This window comes from Pelophylax lessonae (genome assembly GCF_965119305.1).
Source record: "Pelophylax lessonae genome assembly, chromosome: 3".
NCBI classification, from domain to species: Eukaryota; Metazoa; Chordata; class Amphibia; order Anura; family Ranidae; genus Pelophylax; species Pelophylax lessonae.
This window is the reverse complement of record NC_138770.1, coordinates 379,894,797-379,919,934: the sequence shown is the minus strand read 5'-3', so window position 1 is coordinate 379,919,934 and position 25,138 is coordinate 379,894,797. Positions and strand designations below refer to the sequence as shown.

The 25,138-nt window shown below is 40.1% G+C and overlaps 2 protein-coding genes across 2 annotated transcripts; both read right to left on the bottom strand.

Annotated features, from left to right (window-relative positions):
* Positions 1–10,716: 10,716 nt before the first annotated feature.
* On the bottom strand, positions 10,717–12,114 carry LOC309550546 (uncharacterized protein; the record flags this gene model as incomplete). The annotated part of the gene is made up of 1 exon (XM_082250900.1): positions 10,717–12,114. The coding sequence occupies exon 1, from the start codon at positions 11,899–11,901 to the stop codon at positions 10,717–10,719; it is 1,185 nt and encodes a 394-aa protein (XP_082107026.1). The 5' UTR covers positions 11,902–12,114.
* Positions 12,115–12,659: 545 nt separating this feature from the next.
* LOC309550545 (deoxyuridine 5'-triphosphate nucleotidohydrolase-like) lies at positions 12,660–13,277 on the bottom strand (the record flags this gene model as incomplete). Its single annotated transcript, XM_082250899.1, has 1 exon — positions 12,660–13,277. The coding sequence occupies one exon, from the start codon at positions 13,275–13,277 to the stop codon at positions 12,660–12,662; it is 618 nt and encodes a 205-aa protein (XP_082107025.1).
* Between the last annotated feature and the right edge of the window lie 11,861 nt (positions 13,278–25,138).

Sequence of the window (25,138 nt, the reverse complement as noted above, 5' to 3'; positions counted from 1 at the left end):
TTTTTAAATTATATGATCATATCTGCATATCTGTACACATCTATATGTGTTGCATGTATTAAACTAAATTTAAAAAATCTGTCAAAACTGAACTACAAGCAAAGAGCTAAATATACATTTTAAATGCATCCATTTTTTACTACTTAACTGTCAAGGGATTTGTAATGCTGGCAAGGTGTTTTTGTGACATACACACATAAACACATCTACTAATAACTAAATTCGCTATTTTCTACTAGTTTAGTATGGCTGCTTCCTGGGTTATTTTTATTGCTTCTTTTGTGCATCGTTGTACAGAGGTGATAATGCTAATTCATTATTCCTTGAGCATGCTGGAGCTAATGAGGTAACCAAGAATGTTGGATTGCTGAACCAGAAAGCTACAGTTTTAAATCAGAAAATGAATTTGCCACCTATCTGACTTTAAAGGTAAACCACAGATGTGTACCTCAAACCATTAGCTACACAGATAATAAAATCATTTGGCAGGTAAAACATAAACATATATACTTGGAAACAGTGTATCTATCTGTTTCCTAGCATTCTGCTCTAAGTACCAAGGCATATAAACATATGTTGTAGATATTTGTGGAACAATAAAATTATTAGGAAGTCATCAGAAGTTTTTCTTTGAATTTTAAAACAAATCTATTCATAGTTTTGAAGTTTTCTTACCTAGGGTGATAATATAACTTCAGCACAAGGGACAGCCCCTGGAATACATAATATGTAAAGTTATATAAACAAAATTACATAATTGGAGCTATGCACATCGTTTTTTTAAGAGTAAGTAACGTGTTACTAACTTTATATTTTTTTAAGATAAGTTTAAGATGAAATTAAGTTGCTTTTATACTTTACTGAATAACATTAACCAGCATTTAGTTGTAAAGTATTTTCACTTTATGTATCCGGCTTATATGCTATCCATACAGAAATAGAAATAATGGAGCCGAAAAACAAATAAAAATTAAAATCACATTTGTATGGTTTTTTTTCTACATTCTGGAGCTTTATTGTATTAAGTCAGATTTGCAACCTTAGAAATAGTTATGGAAAGTTCCTACAATACAGTGTTAATTTTAAGGAGAAAACTATTAGTGATTTTGTTTTTATGGCATCTACATTTCAGCCTTGAAAACTGCATGTGCCCTGAAAAGTTTAACTGGGTAGTTTTGGGATGAGGAAGATGCTGGAATATGGACTTCTCACTAAAGTGACAACATAAATGTCCCTGCCCTGGCAGACTCCTGAAACAGTGTGATATTTGCAGCTCCAATTTTACTTAATTCTGTGTGTGATTTTAGGATGGCACAAGGGAGATATATGGATGTGCTTGTTCACAGAAGCAGCTTTGGTAAATGTATTATTAATTACATTTATTTTACCACTTGGTACAGTTCCACTTTATTTCTGCTTTCAATATTTTTAAAGTGCAGCAGAACATTTTGCAAATTACATTTTCTCGTGCATATGTTTAACCAGATTAAAAAATTAAACATGGAATTCAAGACCTTTGTGAACACAATTATAATATGACTATACCTATGAATGTATAGCAGCCAATACTAAAAGAAACAATTGGTTTTAGGCTAGAAATGTTAGAATATGGACAATTTATTTTTTAAAAAGAGTATCGTGCAAAAAATTTAATAGGTTATTTTAGTCAGTTTTTCTATTCCATTACATTAAACTGTATTGTAATTAGGGATGAGCAAACATATACTGTATGCATTCAATTCATGGGGTGTTTACAGGAACCTCTGTAAAGCTTGAAAATTTAAAACTTTAATCCAAATTTGAATTAAATGCATAGGTGGGAATCTTAAAAATCAATTTAGGTTCTTTTCAAGGATGAAAGGGGTTGTCAAACAAAGGGCCTAAGGGCACTGCCGTTGGGTACATGTGCCAATGCAAAAAAGTAAACAAAATACAGTAGAGCAAAAAGAATGTCCTCTTTTTCTTTCTTATGTGCTTTTGGGGGGCCATATGGGAAAAACCACATTATTTTAATGATATTCTTGGAAGATGCTTTAAAGCAGTGTTACAGAACAATAGGATTCTCACAGAAAAAATTAGGACAGCATTTTCTGAAATCACATATTTAGGATGTGTAATTATTATTATTATTACTATTAATATTATTATTTTTTATGGTTCAGCTTAAACACAGAAGCAAAAGCAGCACACCTGGTATATTCATGTTTGATTCATTTCAATTTAAAAAAATACTTTTTAGGTAGTGTTGGCTGAGGTGCCTGTTTCTTTCAGAGGTGTTAGGTCTGAATAGGTTGGGTAATATGGAAGTAGCTGCCACAACAGATATAAAACCTATAATAAAGTTTACTTTGATAAACAAATCAAGCTAAAACCCCCAACTCTGTACCAATTGGCCAGTTGCAAAAAACTGTTTCATAGTATAGTTCGTAATCTTATTTTTGCAGTATTCTCCTAAATAAAATGTTGAAACTTAAATACTTCAGAATTACAACCCCAGATATAAGCTGTTTTTTTTTTTTTTTTTACTGAAATATAAAAATGGAAGTGTATTATTTCACAAATAATAGCCATACATATAGTGTACTAGCTGGAGAGTAGGCAAGCAGCTTTATTAGGCTGTAATGTAACAGATAAACATGATACAGTTTTTTATCATGATAAAGGATGAGTGTATGTACATCAGAGACAATACCTAGAGATTTTGTACAGACCTGAAGCACAGTATGTAAGCAGCTTTTTAGTCCACCATGTAAGAGGGAGAAGCAAGGCAGGTATCATCACTTAAAAAGAAACAATTTGAGTGTATCACTTCAGAGACCATAGCCAAAAATATTATAAAGACTCAATGTACAATATGTAAGCAATTTTACCAGGCCGCAATTTAATAAGAATAATGAGATGGGTTTTATTATGAAATAAAGGGTAGCATTTCAGAGACAGTATGCACAAAAATTTTACAGACTTGACACCATGTAAGCTGCTTTTGTAGGTCACAATATAAGATGGAGGTATTATTCCAGAGACAACAGCCCAATATATTTTACAGACTTGCTGCAAAGCATCTGAGCACTTTTATTGGTCCTCAGTTGAAGATGGAGAGACCAAGCAGGTTGTATCATGCAACAATATTTAGATTATACAATTTCAGAGACAATAGCCCAAAATATTGAAAAAAAAAAAGTAAGCAGAAATAGTACTTTGAAATTTAAGAGGGAGAACAGGGCATCTTTTGAAAATAAATTAAATAAAGAGTGTGGGACAGGTACATTTTATCGTGAAATTAAAATTAGAGTGTATTATTTCATAGATAATAGCAAGAATCATGTAAGCAGTTTTACTAGGTCACATAAAGATAAAATAAAAACAAGGTGTTATTGTTAAGTAAAGAGAAAATAGCCAAGAATGTTGTACAGAATAGATGAACACTATGTAAGAAGCTTTAGTAAATTACAATTTTAAAGGGAGAGACTAGACAGATTTATCCTAAAATAAAGATCAGGTTGCATTATATTTTTACTAAAAATATTGCATAGACTTGATGCACACTATGTAAGCAGCTTTTTTTAGGCTGAAATTTATAAAGGGGAGACCTGGTAGGTTTTATACCTGAATGAAATTGAGAGTATATTTTTAGGGACATTTGCAAACATTCTACATACTCAATACACTATATATGCAGCTTTAGAAGGCCACAAATTCAGAGGGAGAGATGAGGTAGGTTTAATAGTTTAAAAAAAAGTGTATAATTTTAGAGACAGCAGCGAAAAAAGTTTGTACAAACTCTGTGAATAATATGTAAGCAGTATTACTACTGCACAATTCAAGATTGTAAGGTTCAATTGAGGATGGTTTTAATATGGAATAAAAGTTAGTGCATTATAATAGAGACAGTAGCCAGAAATATTGTTAGGAATGTATAGAGAGTGAATACCAGTGGCTGGGAACATCAGGCTAGACATAATTCTTAGAGAAGGAGAAATCAATCAGTCAAGATCACAAGACACAGAATCAACACATGGGTCTAAAGCCAGGGTAAGGCTAGGCTTGTCTGAAGTTCTCACGGATGAGTTAGCCAGAGTTAAAGCTCTTGATTCCTTAGAGAACCTCATACAACTCTCAATCCAGCTGGATCGCAGCCTGCGGGAATGATGTTCCGAGTGTACCCACTCCTTCCTGCCTATGTAGCCACTACCACCGGTTCCGGGTCCTGCTACTCCTGCTCCTGTTCATCAAACTACCAGCATCTCTGAAGGAGAACCAATGCAAATCAGTCTTAATTAACCTTAACTAACCCCTGAAGAGAGGGTACATCGATGACAGGGCAAACTCTGCCGATACTGTGGGGCCACAGGCCATTGCTTTCGCAACTGCCCTTTCTGACCAAAAAAGTTCAATCTACCATATTCTATGTACCTCTGGTCATCCAGAACTTTATCAACTCATATCATCATTCTTCCCATTTCATTACAGATGGTGCAAGGGAGGTCAAACTTCAGGCAATCGTTGATTCTGGAGCCTGCAGTTGTTTTTGCATTCTTTTTAACTTGAAAATACAGAGACTTGACGTGCACCTAGCAGAAGGCACAATTCCTAGTTCAGGACCTGTTACACAGGAAATCATCCCCATCCTGGCAACTACCAATTGCCATCAAGAGTTCCTTTCTTTTGATGTTATCAGGTCTCCTATATTTCCAGCCATTCTGCAGGCGCATAACCCGCAAATTGACATATGTACATTTAAATTGAACTACTGCCTCCAGCACTGCTGTTTTTTTAAACCTGTTGACCATCCTGTATGCCTTTGTATTAAACCAGTACTTAAAGCCAGTCAATCTGTTCCACCTATTGACTATGATGTTTTTGACAAGAAAAATGCTGATGTACTTCCACCTTATCTTTCCTACGACTGGACAATTGAATTTCTTTGAGGGGCAGAAATACCCTTTGGACAAATCCTCCCGTTATATGAAACTGAGCTCAAAGCCATTAGCAGTACTTGGACATAAACCATGCTAAAAGATTTTCTACCCCTCTTGCTTGTCTGCCAGGCGAGCATGTTCTTTGTTTAGAAGACAGACCATTCACTCAGACCCTGCAATAATTACAGAGAGCCTAATAAAATTATAATCAAGAATTGATATCCACTTCCTCTTGTTCCGAAAATATTTCAAAGGTTCCGATTGGCCTGAGTGTTTACTAAATTGGACTTATGTAGGGCTTATAACCTAGTCCACATCAGGGAAGGCGATAATCGCCTTCCAGACACATTTTGGACACTGAGTATCTTGTGATGCCATTTCGACTATGTAATGCCCCTGCAATATTTTAGCACTTCACAAACTATATCTTCAGAGACCTTTTCCTAATTGTATACTTTAATGATATCTTGATCTTTTCAGCTTCACTCGAACTCCATCAAGACCACGTACAGAAAGTGCTGGCCACGCTGAGGATTCATGGCCTGTATGCAAAGGCAGAAAAATGTGAGTCTGTAAAGCAGTCTTTTCAGTTCCCGGGGCCAATAATCTCTGAGGGGATCACTGTGGTCCCACAAAAGATCTCTGCAATCCTGAACAGGGTCAGCACCTATTGATATGAAAGGGGTTCAGAAATTTGTGGGCTTCGCAAACTTTTATCAAAAATTCATGAAGAACTTTTCAACCATCGATGCCTTGATTACCAAGCTCATCCATCAGCATACTAATTTTCTTTGGAATCAAGAAGCTCAAGTAATGTTTGAACACTTAAAGGCTCTGTTCACTTCTACTTGCTGTTTTGCAACATCAAGCCCCTTCATTACACTTTGTCTTTGAAGTGGATGCCTCTGCAGTTGCGAAAGGAGCTGTGCTTTCCCAATGGCAGGGTCCAAAGGCTCTGCTTCATCTGGTAGCCTTTTGTTCCCAAAAACTGAACCAAGCTGAGAGGCACCATGATGTGTGTAATAGGGAACTCTTGGAAATTAAAGTAGCTATTGAAGGATGGAGGTACCTATTGGCAGGAGTTACCCATCTGATCAGGTGGGCTCTGTTCTTCATATCTCCAGATTCAACTTCCACATAATCTATCACCAAAGATCCGAGTATGAGAAAGCAGACGCTTTATCTCGTATGTTTCCTGAATCAGTCGAGTCTGCTCCCCCAAGCACTATCCTGTCCTCCTAAAACTTTGTTTCTGACCTGCCCCAGTTTAATGGCATCCATTAAATAGACAGGGACCAAACACCCCCTGTTTGGTTCACAGTAGAACTCCCGGAAAGCGGAAATGTTCTAACCTGAACAGCGGACCCCATTGAAGTCTATAAAACCCGAACAGGAAAGATCAAAAGTGGCCATTTTAAATTCATATATGCAAGTAATTGCCAAGAAAAGGGGTATGAGGATCTGGGTACTGCCCTGGGGGACATGAATCAATGCAACAAATTGCTTTGAAAATGAGTAGCAGTGATTTTCATTATGCTTAAAGTGCAATAAAAAAAATGAAAAATTCATTCAAATATAGTGCCTTTGGGTCCCCCCTAGTCTGCCTGTAAAGTGACGCATCTGTAGCATATACAGTATCTCACAAAAGTGAGTACACCTCTCACATTTTTGTAAATATTTTATTATATCTTTTCATGTGACAACACTGAAGAAATTACACTTTGCTACAATGTAAAGTAGTAAGTGTACAGCTTATATAACAGTGTAAATTTGTTGTCCCCTCAAAATAATTCAACACACAGCGATTAATGTCTAAACTGCTGGCAACAAAAGTGAGTACACCCTAAATGGAAATGTCGAAATTGGGCCCAAAGTGTCAATATTTTGTGTGGCCACCATTATTTTCCAGCATTACCTTAACCCTCTTGTGCATGGAGTTCACGAGAGCTTCACAGGTTGCCACTTGAATCCTCTTCCACTACTCCATGATGACATCACGGAACTGGTAGATGTTAAAGACCTTGCGCTCCTCCACCTTCTGTTTGAGGATGCCCCACAGATGCTCAATAGGGTTTAGGTCTGGTGACATGCTTGGCCAGTCCATCACCTTTACCTTCAGCTTCTTTAGCAAGGCAGTGGTCGTCTTAGAGGTGTGTTTGGGGTTGTTATCATGTTGGAATACTGCCCTGCAGCCCAGTTTCTGAAGGGAGGGGATCATGCTCTGCTTTAGTATTTCACAGTTCATGTTGGCATTCATGAACTATAGCTCCCCAGTGCAGGCAGCACTCATGCAGCCCCAGACCATGACACTCCCACCACCATGCTTGGCTGTAGGCAAGACACACTTTGTCTGTACTCCTTACCTCCTTACCACACATGCTTGACACCATCTGAACAAAATACATTTATCTTGGTCTCATCAGACCACAGGACATGGTTCCAGTAATCCATGTCCTTAGTCTTCTTGTCTTTAGCAAACTGTTTGCTGGCTTTCTTGTGCATCTTATTTAGAAAAGTATTCCTTCTGGAATGGCAGACATGCAGACCAAGTTAATGCAGTGTGCGGCGTATGGTCTGAGCACTAACAGGCTCACCCCCCACCCCTTCAAGCTCTGCAGCAATGCTGGCAGCACTCATACGTCTATTTCCCAAAGGCAACCTCTGTATATGATGCTGAGCATGTGCACTCAAGTTCTTTGGTCGACCATAGCGAGGCCTGTTCTCAGTGGAACCTGTCCTGGTAAACTGCTGTTTGGTCTTGGACACCATGCTGCAGCTCAGTTTCAGGGTCTTGGCAATCTTCTTATAGCCTTGGCCATCTTTATGTATAGCAACAATTCTTTTTTCAGATCCCCAGAGAGTTCTTTGCCATGAGGTGCCATGTTGAACTTCCAGTGACCAGTATGAGAGAGTGAGAGCGATAATATCAAATTTAACACACTTGCTCCCCATTCACACCTGAGACCTTGTAACACTGAGTCACATGACACCAGGGAGGGAAAATGGGCCCAATTTGGACATTTTCACTCAGGGGTGTACTCACTTTTGTTGCCAGCGGTTAAGATATTAATGGCTGTCTGTTGAGTTATTTTGAGGGGGCAGCAAATTTACACTGTTAAACAAGCTGTACACTCAGTACTTTATATTGTAGCAAAGTGCCATTTCTTCAGTGTTGTCACATGAAAAGATATAATAAAATATTTACAAAAATGTGGGGGATGTACTCACTTTTGTGAGATACTGTATATAACATGCTGCAACAAAAATTACATTTCAAAAGAAAAAAAAACAAGGCAAATATCATTTAAAATGACTCTCGGTTACAATTGCCAGCATCTGGCAATTGAAAAAATAATGGAAAAAAACGGCGTGCCCCCCCCCCCCCCAGTCCATACCAGACCATTATCCAAGCATGCAGCCTGGCAGGTCAGGAAAGAGGAATGCCGAGCAAGTGCCCCCCCCACTCCTGAACCATACCAGGCCACATGCCCTCAACATGTTAATGGCGACAAGGGCCTCATCCCCTTAACCGTGGCCAGTGGTTAACAGTATGCATCAGTCTGTGATGTTACAAGGTATTGTGCACTTTTTTGGCGAATGGGTAGGGGTACTATGTGCCCAATACTCATTCACATGGGGGGGTGGCATCTGGGGGCCCCCTCTGCCCCAAAGCACCCACCCCTCATTTTGAGGGCATGTGACCTGGTATGGTTCGGGGGGCACTCGCTTGTCCCCCCGTTTCCTGATCTGCCAGGCTGCATGCCTGGATAAGGGTCTGCTATTGATTTTGGGGGGGACCCCACACCATTTTTTTTTTAAACAGTACTTTTTTTTATTCAGCTGTCAGCGGGGAAGCCCATTGACAGCTGATGACTCATCAGTTGTTAAGGACACCGCGGACGGCTTCCCAGCTGGCTCCTTAACAACCAGCTTACACTGCTCCCTAATTGGGCAAAGCTTTGCCCAATCAGGGCACAGAATGCAGTGTGCAGTGCTTAGTGCATTGCAGGGTCTTCAGCGAGGTGAACACCACACCCGGGCAAATGTTCAGCCTGAACTCATGCTCAGGCTGAACCTGTTCATCCAACACTACCATTGAACAAGCCTCCACTTTTTGCTCAGAACCAGAACATGGCTTTCTGAAGAAACAGGCTGGAGTATTGTGGCACGAGAACAAAATCTTCATACCTCAGGAAGTAAGATCCTAAGTCCTCAGGACCTTCTATGACCACCAGCTGGCTGAACACTTTGTAGTCTGTAAGAATTAAACTAGTCCAACAGTCTTTTTTGGTGGCTTAACTTGAATCAAAATTGCAAAAATGACATGAATTCCTGCAAGTGTGCCTGCACAACAAGGGTAATAAATCTAAGGTCACTCCTGGGAAATGATAGCCATAGATTTTAATGTGAACTTACCTCCTTCTAAAGGGTTCACTACTATCCTGGTGGTAGTAGACCGGCTGTCCAAGATGGCCCATTTTTTACCAGAAGCAAGTACTCCGTCTTCTGCGGAAATTGTATATATATATATATATATATATATATATATATATATATATATATATATATAAGAAAATGTGAGACTACATGGACTACCCAGTAACATTGTACAATTTACCTCCAGATTCTGGAGGGCACTTTGCAAGGTTCTGAAGGTGAAATTTTGCTCATGATCAGCCTATAATCCTCAACAGACAAAGGGAACATGCAAAACAAACTCTGGAATATTACCCACGTTGTTTCTCTGCCTTTTCTCAAGAGTACTGGGTATCTCTTCTGCTTGCGAAATTCACATACAATAATTCAGTTCATTCAGCCACAAACCAGCCCCCATTCTGGGCCAACTATGGATTCAATCGTTCTTGTTTGCTAGATACTGTGCTTAAATCAGCATTACCTGCAGTGCAAGAGAGACTTACTTTGTGCAAAACAAATATCGGATACTCCAGGAGTCCACATGGAATTCACAGGAGGACTATAAAAGACACTTTGACAGAAGGAGAAAGGGAAACCCCCTCCTTGAAGGTTGAAGATAAGGTCTGGCTATCAACTGCCATTCTGAAACTTTCCTGCTTGTCACATAAATTGGGATCAAGGTGTCTTGCTAACTAGATTAAACTCTTCCTTATCTCTCACTGTTATACAAAACAGGCACACTTCTAAGCATAAGACATATTTTATTCACCTATCTTCTACAAGCTAAAATACACCATAATCATGAAAGTAAGAATCAATACATTTACCGGATATTGTAGCATCACTCCATGATCGGGGGACTCATCATCGATCGTAGGAGGTACCCGTCAATGTTATCTGCATCACACAACGCATCCGCCGTGGCTAAAAAAAGAAAGTCCCAAAATCCCTGGGCTTTCCCTGAACTTTATGGATAGAATCCCATTAATACCCCGCCTTGCGTGGTCTCGTATACCCCTAAGGATTGGCTAATTTGATCACTGCTCATAACCGTGATGATCACATGGACTACTAGTTATAGTTAAGTTCTGTTTGTGCGCGCTTACAGTCACGCGCCTCTTGCACAACCCAAAAAAAGATAGTGACATGCACAGTTGAAAGACTCAAGGAGGTGTGGCGCGTGATCATGACTTATAAGCCAATTATCAGCCACATCTCCCGTGCTGTTTTGAGTCCTTCAGACTTGCTTTTCTGAACTGTAATAACCTTGTTAGTTTCATGGAGGACAGGAGTCATTACTATCACTGACTGAATATGGACTCTATCTAATACTATACCAGTCACTCACACGACCATATCAGAATCGTATCACAAACGGTCCTTAATGACTTCTGTCCATATATGAAACCATAATGACTTTTTCCTTTTTACAGCAAACCCTGTATGCCAAGTAGCAATTCCATATAGATAGAATCACAACTGCGCACGTCACCACCAACAAAGGGTGTACTAAAGCACTCAATGTTTGGGTCGCTGATGCCGACCAACCAGTGAATGCATTCCACCAATGGTGAGAGGTAGCACCTGCTATACTAGAACCCACTTTAACCAGTTTTCCAGCTACTACAGTGGTACTGATCATATGATTAATTATACTGTTGTTCAATTGTCCAATTACTTTCTTTATTTCCGAAGAATCATTAAGGATTTTATGGAGTTTGGTAAGATTAAAATCCCAATTTGGCACTTTTAATTTAGTTGCATCCCAATCTATGTTAACTGCCATATCTATATCTCTAGTCAACATAAATGTTTCATTTTCCCACATTAGTATGGAGACGTTGTGTAAGCATCCAGTGAAGGGCACCTTCATTTTTGGAACAGCAGACAAATTAGTTGCCATACAGACCACCTGTGGAGCAATTTCCACCATCCACCGATAGTCTGCAGGCATAATAACCCATTCACATTTATTTACAGTGTTCTGTAATAAACAAGGTTCAAAAACAGAAGACTGCAATTTACAAATTTTCCCTTCCAAAGTAGAGTCACAGAATGTCAGATCATGAGTCTTATTATTTTCGTCCACATATTGACCATTAAATTGTGGGACCCAAAAATGTTGATTATTAAGTGGCCCCACTAATAAGGGTAATACTATAAATTTACACATTATACTTGTCTTTGCTACGTTATACATTACTATTATTCCTTGACAGATTGTGTCATTGCACACCATTTTCTGAGGATCCAAATGTATCCAATTATTTGGAGATATTGAAGCGTCAAATACGGTCCTCCACACATTTTCATTTCCAGTCATTAGACTTGTCTGGTAATTTGATTTTTGCACCTGTTGATAAATGGTTTGCAAGGAACACACCGTCCAATTCACAAATTTTGTAACATTTTGATCAAAACCTAAAGCAAAATCATTGGAGGCATTCTGTAAATTAAGCATAATAGCATCTATTCCAGACTGTTTTCTCACAGGTGCCCAAATAGTTGGCATCCAGGGAGCTTGCAAAGTCAAAGCATCATTCATTTTACTACCAGCATTGTGCATTCTATTAGCTAAAGTTTCAATATCAAAGCTATTTAAAGTTCCAGTAATAGTTCCATATCCTCCTAACAGGGTGTCATACCATGCTCTTTTATATCGTCCCCTTAGGCAAAGCTTGGTAGGAGGAAAAGTTATTTGAGCATGAATGACTGTCTTTTGCGCATGTTGTCCCACTTTCTCACAAGTGGAAGGAAGTCTCTTAATAAGTCCTGGATCTATTCGTGCAGTGTCCACATTTGCAAAAATTAGATATTGTGCCCAAATAGTTCTATTTTTAATTTCAGAACCATTTGTACACATTAGAACATTTAAAGTTGCTAGAGGAAATCGGAAGGTGGTATTAGCCATCACTGAACAATTTTTAACCAATCTCAGTCTGTCTCCCCAAGTTAGGTGGGGAAAATTTGGTTCTTGTTTACAACATTTCACCTTCACTTTTGAGGATATATTCACATATCCTTGTCCGGAATGTACTCCATACGTGGGCTGGTAACCTGTATCTAGAGGATCTCCAGTCCACAAAGTTCCATTAATTGTCAGATTCAAAATCTTACATATCTGGTTTACCGAACAGTTAAAGTCATCCTGTCTTCTGATGACACTGGCACTCGCCCATCCCCACTGGACTATCGCCTTGCTGGTATCTTTTATGCAAAATCCAGGCGTGACTCCATCACCTCCATAAACGACCAATAACACGTTACCAAGGATTCCAAGGATAACTTTGCTTCTGATCTGTGGATAAACCCAAACAGTATGACTTACTCTCGCAGATAACATTTCTCTTGTGGGACATATTCCCATTTTTCATGCCCTGGTCTCATTATCAACAGAGTTTTATCCTTACCTACCGCTATCACCTCAGCAGGAGAAGGCGGTCCTTGCACATTCTGTATCCAGATTTTGGCCCCTACATTCAAAGTGTTAGTGGAACCAAATCCCTTATCACCCCTAACCGTTAGTTCAGTAGGTGCGGGGCCTTCTTTCAACTCAGCTAGATAGATAGGGATTAGAATGAGTTGAGCCATACGTTCCCCTTTTCCTATAATGATATCTGACAAGCCCAGATTTATCATAATTACCTTGATTTCTCCTTGGTAATCCGAGTCAATCACTCCTCCAACAACCACAGCCCCTTTCTGGGCGAGGCTGGATCTAGATGCAATCTGCCCATAATGCTGATAAGGTATCTTACAACCTATTCCTGTACTTAAAATACGTACCTGATGTGGATTTATTACAGCCACCTCCAGCGAGTGTAGGTCTAATCCAGCGGAGGCAGGCGTACCCCTATATGGTGCTATTGCATCTGGGTGAGTCTTCCAATAGATAATTGTATCTATTTTGACTACCTCGACTGTCAAATTGAGTGTTAACATTCTCATTAAAGGAGTGGTGGATTCTGTTAGAGGCCTGTTATTAATTATCTGCAACGCTTCTGTTAAATTATTTCTCCATATGGAAGTCTTGTCCTGTTATCTCTTAAGGTCTTCTCTCTGCAGAAGTAATAAAATAAACTTCCCTCCCCTTCATACAGGCAAAGGGAGGAATGTGTGTCCCAAAACAAGCTAATCATAAAGCATCACTCTAACTGTAATTTACATAAAGTATAACTTCTATCTACGTTTATAGGTTCATATATACTTTACTTCAGCTGCATTTATGAAAGATTCCTGACTCAGCCAATTCTTCAAACATCTCCCTCCTGTTGAACCTACAAATGTAGATTCTTACTCGAGCTCCCACCCCAGAAGTCTGTCTGTTTTAGTGGGGGCCTTCAAAAAAACAGCATCACTCGCTCATACAGGCAAAGAGGCTGACCTTGATCTATCATGTAAGTCAGGGTCCTGCATGGACAGAACTGTATACATTACATAGCTCGCAGCTCTATCCACCACTCTTGAGATGAGTCCCTTCATGCATGGTACCAGACAGCAGCCTGCGCATAATAATACTGACAGCACTACTGCAACTGCAGTGGCTAAGGTGGTGAATTTTTTTACCAAAAAGGGGTCATCCATGACTTCTAAGAAGCTCAAACTATGTCTCATTCAACCTAATTATCCATCTCATATCAGACTCCCCAGGTTTTTGGCGAAACCTGGTGAGAGAATTTCATCTACTTCAGTTTGGGTAAAGTCCTCTATACTAGTTCGCCCTTCCACATGCGGAACCAACTCCGTCTCCCATACTGGTGTACCATCTTCCCGCAGATAAGGTTTCCCTTCCTTATCTACCACTGGGATAAGCTTCCTATCAGGACCTATTTTATCCCTTAATTCTGGACCAAACTTAGTTGTTTCTTTTCGTCTAGTGACTGGTTAGGCACGTTTAGTGAGAGGGTCTATCTCAGACTCACATATACATATACCATATGCACGTTACCTCTCTGTCCGAATTCAGATAACATTGTCACATTTACAACAGAAACCTCAAAATGCATTCAATCATCTGCAACAAACAACATTTTCTCATCAGGGACCAAAATATTTACCATGCTCCCTCTTAATAAAAAAGTAACTTAACTGTATTACTTTCAAAAATAACCTGCTGCATCCTTCTCTAAAACAACCGTTCCAAATCCTCCCGCTGTCATGGTTAGACAGAAATCACCTGCTTGACCATTAATTCACATTCCACCTGCAGATTTGTCATAAATGTTTGGATAAAAAGTGATTTCATAGCATCATTAGTATCCAACCCTGCTGCCTTCTAGACCTTCATGAATCTACTTGTTGTATAAATTTAGCTACCTCTTTTAGCTTGTCTGCTACATACATTTGGATCCCCTTAATAGCTTACTGTTACATTCTAACACCAGACGGCGTCCTTCAGACTCGAGCAACAATTGCTCCGTCTTGTGACGCTCGCTGATGGCTTTCTGTAAAGCCTTAGGCATTCTGCGATATGCGGATGCCAACACCCAGCTGCGCCTAGCCAGGGTAACTACATCACCTGCCTTGGCAGGGATTCCCTCAAGTACTTTAACAACATTGAGGGGCTCACAATATGCCAACACCCAGCTACGTCTAGCCAGGGTAACTACATCACCTGCCTTGGCAGGGATTCCCTCAAGTACTTTAACAACATTGAGGGGTTCACAATCCTTGAGTTTACTTTCCCATGATTCTGCCAACCCATGAGTGGCCAGTTCATGAGCTATAATATCATAAGGAGGCTCGGAACAGCCGGGAACCTCCACTTTTGTCTCAATTTTGGTTTTTCTCTTTTTTCCTGAACATGATCTTATTATTTGGCAAAGTGCCAACTTGCAATATTAACACGGGGGGTACCCTTCAACTAATACAGGCACCTCCCAAATTATCACTATTGCAGTGTTTATTCATAAAAAGTTACAATACTTCAAAGGTAACGATCATGTTTCAGGGAGAGGACTGCCGACTACGCCAATTTTATGTCTTGATAACTAGATTAAACTCTTCCTTATCTCTCTCTGTTATACAAAACAGGCACACTTCTAAGCATAAGACATATTTTATTCACCTATCTTCTACAAGCTAAAATACACCATAATCATGAAAGTAAGAATCAATACATTTACCGGATATTGTAGCATCACTCCATGATCGGGGGACTCATCATCGATCGTAGGAGGTACCCGTCAATGTTATCTGCATCACACAACGCGTCCGCCATGGCTAAAAAAAGAAAGTCCCAAAATCCCTGGGCTTTCCCTGAACTTTATGGATAGAATCCCATTAATACCACGCCTTGCGCGGTCTCATATACCCCTAAGGATTGGCTAATTTGATCACTGCTCATAACCGTGATGATCACATGGACTACTAGTTATAGTTAAGTTCTGTTTGTGCGCGCTTACGGTCACGCGCCTCTTGCACAACCCAAAAAGATAGTGACATGCACAGTTGAAAGACTCAAGAAGGTGTGGCGCGTGATCATGACTTATAAGCCAATTATCAGCCACATCCCCCGTGCTGTTTTGAGTCCTTCCGACTTGCTTTTCTGAACTGTAATAACCTTGTTAGTTTCATGGAGGACAGGAGTCATTACTATCACTGACTGAATATGGAATACCAGTCACTCACACGACCATATCAGAATCGTATCACACAAGGTACATTGGGCAGTTTCAAATCAAGTCAGAAGTAAATTCTGTAGCATTTGAACTGTCACTCCCTGACTCTTACAGGATTCCCCCAATGTTTCTTGTTTCCCTGCTCAAACCATCAAGTTTCCACACGTTTCTGGCAAAAGTCGATCCACCTTCATCACCTATAACAGTTGGTGAAGAGATGGGATATGAGGTGGAGTCAATCTTGGACTGCAGGAAGAGGGGAGGACAGATCCAATACCTGATAAAATAGAAGGGGTATCCTCCTGAAAAAAAGTATTGGGAACCTGCATTCAATGTACATGCTCCCAGACTTATCCAAGAAATTTGTGCCAAATATCTGGAAAAGGTGGCCCGAGTGGGCATCTGTTTGATCTTCGGCTCTCCAGTGCATTTGTTCCTGTGAAATCTTGCATCTGTTATTTCCTGTTGCCAACTTGGCTTACCCCTGGACCTGTCTTCTGCCTGCCTCCTGGTTCGACCCTGTGTTCAATGGACTTGCTCTTTCTACTCTCCTGTGTATGACTTTGGCTATCCTCCTGACTATGCTTACTTATGTTGACATCCAGTACCTGACCTTTGATTTAAACTGGCTACTATACTGACTTCTGTTCTGCTTGAGATCTTCTACTTACCACGGGTGCCATCTGTGTGCAGTCACTGCATTAGTGCCCCAGTTGAATACCTGGACGTCTCACCTGGCAGCACTCCAGTCGGAACATCCCGCAAGCAGTTCCTAGCAGGTGACCTATGCTCCTTTGTAGGGAGGATGGGAAGACTTCTAGCCATTGGTCTCCAACACCAACTATGTGATACCAGTAAACATATTACTAAATGAACTATCACCACCAAATATCGCTGTTTCCAGGAGTTTTCTATCAGACATTTGTAATTACTGTTGTAATTGGTTATTTGAATATTATATTTTGTGGTTAACAGTTACAGCAGACTGCTGTATTAAGGGCTTACAGACCAGTATTTAAATGTATCTTACCTGACCCACCTTCACCAATAGTTTCCCTTTAAAGCTTGGTTTGAGGTTCTCTTTAAAACAGAAGCTAAGATAAACATTGTTGTTAAATTAAATAGCTGCCCTTGTCCACACTGTTGGTAAGGACAAATATGATGTGAATAAGAAAATATAGCACTTCCGAGTTTGTGAAACGCAAAAAGTAATCAACCCCTTTATTTATTTTAACAGAATTGCATTTGTGCTATTAGAGCTTTGTATTTACTGTGCTTTGTGCAAATGAATTTTACCTAAATATCTTATCATGTTTGCATTTATTCCTCTATTTGATTTAGCAAATATGTTTTTTCTCTATAAGACTAAACCAAAGGAGGTTATTCCAAGTTATACATTTTAGAATAAAATGCTAAATGAAAAACTGCACCATTCAAAGCTCTTAAAATAACCTCTCAGGAAGTCCACTGCTCCAGGTGCAAGTCACAAGAGCTCATCTTGCTCAATACATATAACAAGATCAAAGAATAAGGCTGCACTCCATAGAAATCTCACTGGTAAGTTTTATGTGTATAGCTGGTTGTAGACACAGTTCCTGCCCTTAAGCCACGCCCCTCTGACATGCTTTGCCCCTCCTAGACCCTATCCATTGAGGTAATTTGATGATTTAGCCTTAGGAAGGGTGAAACATCTTAGACAGGAATGTCTTAAGGGCAGGGATTGTTTCTACAACCAGCTATATACAATACTCATTCTTTGATTATACATTTCATAAATTTAACTTTTCCTGAAATATGCAATTTTTATTCCATGAAAGTTTTAAGAACTTAAACAAGCTATTTCTATGATTGCATTACAAATTAAATAATTTATGATCTCTACTAGAAACTGTTACAATATTTTATTTAGACTAGAACTTTAGATTTCAATAGATTTTTATTTGGTTTATGTGCAAAGAAAAATACACAAGAATGCATAGAGTTAACATCTGCCCCCGAAAGAGCACATGGCAATGGCATACAAGGCTAGAGAGCACCCTTCCGGTTGTTCCTCGGACCGGGGCGACGCCAACCAGGTCCGGGCTCGCCCCCCCCCCTACGGCACCCCCAGGGGAACACACTGCGCCCCAAGGAGGAGAGCGGTCGCCCAAACCCCAGCCCGCCGCAACACCACCAACCACGGGAAGCAGATTCAATCGCATTGGTATACCAAGGCAACCGATAAGGCAAATCACAGTGTAAGAGCCGCTTTAAGCGACACTAACAGGTCTATAATGATCCAAGGAGGACCACGTCTGCAGAGTGTTAGAGCAGTGGAAATAAGAAGAGTATAGACAGGAATGAAAGGGAAGGAAAGAAAAGAAAGAATAAGGAAGAGGTGGGGGATGGGAAGGGGGGAATAAGAGACAGGAGTGGTAAGGGGTTGGTGTCCAGGTCCGCAAGAGAGGGGTCAAGATAGCAACAGAGAGTCGTCCGCTCTCAAGTTACGGAGGGTATACCCTCAAATTTACAGGGGGCCTGCCAGATATCTCATCCAGGGTTCCCAAGTCTTCTCAAAGAGGTGCATTTTGTCTTGGAGGATGGCCACCATTCTCTCATTGACCATGATCCAGGTCAGCTTAGCCTTAAGCAGCTCCATCAATATCACTGGCGATCTCCAGGATCGGGCTATGGCAATTTTGGCTGCCGTAAAAATAAAGGTAACCAAGCATTTGGCGTGTTTGGGGGCCTGTTCAATAGGTTTGCCCAATAGAGCATGTAGAGGGGACTTGACCAAATTAATGTTGGTAAGTGAGTATATAAAATTATATACGTGGATCCAGAATCTGCGGACGTTGGGACAGGTCCACCAGATGTGTAAAACTGTGCCCGATTGACCACAGCCCCGAAAGCATAAAGGAGAGGCCTCCCGGACCGCTGCCGCCAACCGGACCGGGACCATATACCACCTCAAGAAGACTTTATAGTTGGCTTCTATGAGAGATGTTCAGCTGCGCCAACTTGTTCCATTCCGCCCTGTCCATTTCCTCTCCCAAGTCTGCTTCCCAATGGGTCATATAAGGCAGTTTAGTACAGTCATCGTGCAATACATTGTATTTTGTAGATATGTAGCCCGTCTGTTTATCAATCGTGTTGCATAGGTACTCCATGGGAGTCGAGGTTGCTAGGTCACAGTGACGTTTCATAGAGGCAGCATAGTGAGAAATCTGAATGTAGCGAAAAACCTCACCCTCTGGAAGAGAGTGTCTTTCCTGTAGCGTAGCTCTAGGGAGAAGACCCCTCTTGTCACAAAGGTCCGCCAGACGGAGAAATCCCTTATTGGTCCACCATTCAAAAGCAGGAGGACAGAGGCCCGGAGGGAACCGCGGATTACCCAGTAGGGGTGCCAACGGTGTGTGGGGAGACTTGAAGCCATGGCGTTTCGCCAGTCTGTCCCATATCCCCAGGGACAGGGATAAAGTGGGGCACAGGATCACAGGACGGTCTTTGGGCCACAGCCACATCAGGTGATTAATTGGAGTAGTGGGCACATGGATGGCTTCAAGCTGCATCTAAATCGGGTGCTGCGTTTTAGAATGGAATCTGATAAAGTGAGTGAGCTGAGTAGCATAATAATATTTAAGTAAGTCGGGGACCCCCAGACCCCCCCGCAATTTGGGTGTAAACAGAGTTCACCTATTCACTCTGGGCCTCTTGTCCCCCCATATAAACTGAACAAGCTTATTCTGAAATGCTTTAAGATCAGGCATATTAATTGAGATCGCTAAGGTGCGAAACAAGTAGAGCAACCGTGGCAAAACATTCATCTTCACTGAATGCAACCTGCCGAACCACGACGGAGGGCTAACCGCCCATCTCAGGAGGTCCGTCCGCAGAGTCTTGTACAGGGGAGGATAGTTGGAGGTGTAGAGCGTGGCTACCGAGGGAGTCAGGTGGATGCCTAGGTATGGTAGAGACCTATCCTGCCATTTAAAGGGAAAATTGGTTTTAAGAGCAGACACAGTGGTGTCATCCAGGGTGAGGTTTAAGGCCTGGGACTTGGAATGGTTCACCCGCAGTCCAGAGATCGCAGTGAATGACCCAAAGTCCTGAAGCAAATTAGGGACCGAGACCAGCGGGGTAGATAAGTACAGTAAGATGTCGTCCGCAAGATATTTTAAAGTCCCTTTAATTCCATCGGAGGATACATCATAAAGTACATCCTCAATTCCACCCAGAGTGCGGAAACAAATTACAAAAACATTGCATAAAGAGCAATTAATAGACGTATGGCGTTTGATGCACCCGGGAGAACGCGATTATTCGTATTATTCCACAGTACACCAACATTACTCCCGTATAGACTATTTCCTAATCCCACACAGTCAATTACACGCAATAAAAGATACTAGGATAGGTTCAAAAACTTGGTCGGTTCATGCCCCAATTATCTTACTTTATGAGTTATTTAACAAGAGACAAGGGGGGAGTAAGACCTGGAGATTAAATGAGAATCTTTTACAAGATCAAGTGACCATGACAGAGATCACGACGGAACTTGAATACTTCTTCCAAACTAACAAGACTGCAGACTCAGACCCGGGTATTATATGGGAAACGCACAAAGCAGTAATACGGGGTATTCTTATCAAACATGGTGCAAGGATTAAAAAGCAACGGACATTACAACTGGATCTCCTATTTCAATCCTTGTATAAACTAGAAGCCAAACATAAACATGCACCATCACCTGAAGGAAGGATAGAGCTTCTGAAAACAAGGAATAGCATTAATGAACTGCTGTTCTTTAAGGCTAAAGCAGCCATACAGAGATCTAGAAGAATCTACTATGAGGCAGGAAATAAATGTGGAAAATTACTCGCTAAATCTTTAAGAGATCAAACCCTGGCAATGTATATACCACATATAATAACAAATACAGGTCAGAAAATTACCTATCCAAGACAGATAGTACAGGAATTTAAAAAGTATTATGAATCCTTGTATAACTTACAAACCCCTAAAATATCACAATTTCAAATAGAAGAATATTTACAGACATCTAAGATGCCCCGATTATCAGAAACTGAGAGTAATACCTTAGAATCAGCAATTACATCAATGGAAATAATGGAAGCTATAAAAAAACATGAAAGTAGGGAAGGCACCGGGACCTGACGGATTTACCATACAGTACTACAAAAAATTAGTTCCATATCTGAAGGACTTTATGGTAGAGACGTTCAATGCCTGGGGAACAGGGAAAAAAATACCTAAAGAAACTGTACAGGCTCACATATCAGTGATCCCAAAGGAAGGGAAAGATCCTACCTCATGCCAGAGCTACAGGCCAATTTTGTTATTAAATATCGATTTTAAGATTTTTACTAAGATACTAGCGATAAGACTTCAGAGATATTTAACGAAATTGGTACATTTAGATCAAGTCGGATTTATACCAACTCTTGAAGCACGAGACAACACGACCAAGTTATTGAACCTACTGCACATAGTACACCAAAATCATAACCCAAGTATATTTCTTAATACCGACGCCGAAAAGGCATTTGATAGAGTTAGGTGGGAATATATGTTTTTAGTACTTCCATAAATAGGGATAGGAAAGACAATGGTAAATTGGATAGCACAGTCTTACTCAACCCCCACAGCAAAAGTAAGGGTAAATGGTATATTATCAGAAGAATTTGAAATTACAAATGGAACTAGACAGGGCTGTCCCCTGTCACCCCTTTTATTTGTATTATCATTAGAACCCTTTTTATGTAAGATCCAAATAAACCCGGATCTCATGGGTATTAAAGTAGGGAATGACCAATATAAACTATCGGCATTTGCAGATGATGTACTTTTTTCAATTACGAACCCAACTATTTCTCTGCCGAATCTCTTACATGAACTAGAAGTTTATGGGATTCAATCCAATATGAAAATAAACTTTATTAAATCTGAAACTATGGTAGTGGATATGTCACCAATATAACTACAACAACTAAAATTAAATTTCAAACTGAATTGGACAACCTCGGCTTTAAAATATTTGGGAACGTTAATTACACCTAAATTGTCCCAATTATTTACATCAAACTTTATCCCCCTACTTAAATCAATACGCCTATTATTTCAGGAATGGAAAGGAGGAATACATTCATGGTTCGGAAGATGTAATATAGTTAAAATGAATATATTACCAAAATTCCTATACGCTTTTCAAGCACTCACAATATTTATTCCAGTATGATATTTTAAACAGATTGACACATTGATAACAAACTTCATATGGGACTCTAAACGCCCGAGGTTGGGTAGGAAATATCTTACAACCCCTAAAATGAATGGAGGGCTGGCAGTGCCAGACATATGGAAATACTACCTGGCGGTACAATTAGGAAGACTAATAGACTGGTGCCGCCACAAGGAGAGTAAGCTCTGGCCAAACTTAGAACAGGCACAATGTGAGATACCACTTAAGAGAGCCCCTTTGTGTGCTAAAATAATATCAACATCTACTAGTAAGCACCCTCTTATAGGGTAAACAATCAAGACATGTGCAAAAATATTTGAACAGACTGGACTGGTACGAAAAAACTCCTTATTATACCCAATATTAGGAAATCCCTATTTCTCTATAGGTTATCAAGATAAAAGATTTAAAAATCTGATGGAAATAGGAATCTTCCAAAAATCTAATTTCCTTATAGAATCAAGATGGGTGACGATAAGTGAACTGACAGATACCTCGGGCCCTTTTTGTTTAGATCTTTGGAGGGCATTTCAACTTCGCCATTTTTTGGGGTCTTTACAGGTTCCTAATCAGGGTGCCTTAGAGCTAACACCATATGAAAAATTATGCACACAAAATGGAATGCTGGACCATACAATATCTAAATTATATTCTTTATTAATGACAACTGCGGAACAACATCAATTACCTTTTTTAAGGGAATGGGAGAAAGAAATAGGCCTTACCTTTTCATTAGAATGGGAAAATCGAAGAATCAAATCAGTATTTTCGACTTCGATTTGTACTAAAATACAAGAACTGAATTATAAGATAATGACTAGATGCTACTGTACACCAGTAAAAGTGAATAAAATTTCTTCAACAAATACTGATCGATGTTGGAGATGTGGGACAGAAAAAGGAACAATGTTTCATATCTTTTGGTCCTGTGCGAAGTTAAAAATGTTCTGGGAACAGATCTGGAATATAACCCAGAGATTTACAGAACATATAATTCCTCAGGACCCAACCCTCTTTTTGTTTCACGCCCCCAACATACCAATTCAAAATTATAAACAAATCATCATCCTGCATTTGCTAAATGCAGCTAAAATGTGTATCCCTCTTAATTGGAAAGAGATAGAACCACCTAAAATCAATATGTGGATAAAAAAAGTTGAGGAAATAAACAAACTAGAGAATCTAGTGTTATCCGCCCACCAACAGTATGATAAATACAAGAAGAAATGGCAAAAATTGAATCATTATGTGAATTTAGAAGAGTGCCAACTATTAATCTTAGAATAAGAATCATTGGGGGAAAAAAGAAAGAAAAAGATGTGTGAAATATAAACTGTTGGCAATTTATTTTTTGGCCTGCATGCTGTGGAGGAAGGGAAGAGGAATTTATTCATTATTTTTAATTATATATATATATATATTTTTTTTGGGGGGGTGGGGGGGGAGTGGAATAAAAAAGGTTTGGAGAATAGTTACTTAATTTAATTTAAGATGTTATCTTGCCATGTTTAAGTTTTTTTTAAATTAACCACTATAGATACTCTGTTATTGTTATTTTTTCTTGTTGACAAGTGTAAAACAAATGAATATAATGGATGATTTGTTTATGTAACTGAATCTAAATAAAAATAAAATTTGAAAAAAAAAGATGTCGTCCACAAAAAGGGCGCACTTGTGCACCCCAGTTCCACAGGGAATACCTTGAATATTCGGATGATTTTGGTGTATTTTAATAGCTAAAGGTTCTAGGGCTAGGATGAATAATAGGGGAGACAGAGGGCAGCCCTGACATGTTCCCCTACGAATGTCTAGGTAATCCGAGCTATAGTTTTTGACCGATAGTTTCGCTATAGGTTCCTATATAAGGTTTGTAACAGCGTGAGGAAAGTAGGCCCAAATCCGTATTGCTCAATTGTGTGCCACAGGTACTCCCAGGATAAGGAGTCAAATGCCTTATGTAGATCGAGGGACAACAGCATGCCCCTCCGCTGTCCTCCCCATCCCAATTCGACTGGAAGGCGGATATAATGTTGATAGCCCGTCTGGTCTGGTCAGAGGCCTGTCTATAAGGGACAAAGCCCACTTGGTCCGGATGAATGTACTGGCCTAAGAAAGAATTCAGTCATGTGGCTAAAACTTTAGTCATGATTTTCACGTCTAAATTAATTAGAGAGATTGGGCGATAATTTAAACAGTCTCCGTGGTCTTTGCCGGGTTTGGGTATAACATGTATGAATGCATTATTTTCATACCTAGGGATAGGGGTGCCCCGTCTAATCGCACTGAAATAGGAGCAGAGGTGGGGTGTAAGAGTCTCTCTAAATTTCTTATAGTAATGGCCCGAAAAGCCATCCAGGCCTGAGGCCTTGAAGGAATTTAGGTGTTTTATGGCCACCAATATCTCGGATTCAGAGAACAGAGAATTCCCTATCCATTTCAGCCACATGCTCCATGGTTAGCCGCGGGAGGGGGAGATCACGGAAGAAAGCGTTGAATAGGGGGCGTTGGAGAGGGTTCGGTTGGGAGTATAGTTTAGCGTAGAAGTGGTAGAATTAATTGATTATCAATTGAGGGTTTTGAGATCTACTGCCATTTCGTAGTTTCAATTTCGGGAGTGCCGGGGAAAAGTGTCTCGGGATCAATTTGCGGGCCAGCATTGTGTGCGGTTTATCACCTAGGGTGTAGTAACGGTTACCCGACCATCAGATGGATTTTTCGGGTTGTGTGGTTAAACTAAGATTGAGGGCCAGTCTGGCAAAGTCTATTTTGTGTCGTATGTCAATGTCAGGATTTCGTTTCTGTTCCCTCAAAAGATCACGAAGAACTGTTTCCTGTCGGTAAATGTCCTGAGCGCATTCTTTTTTCTTTCTGGAAGCTATTTGAATAAGCTTCCCTCTTATCGTCGCTTTGTGGGCTGCCCAGCGAATCCCCGGGGAGGTATC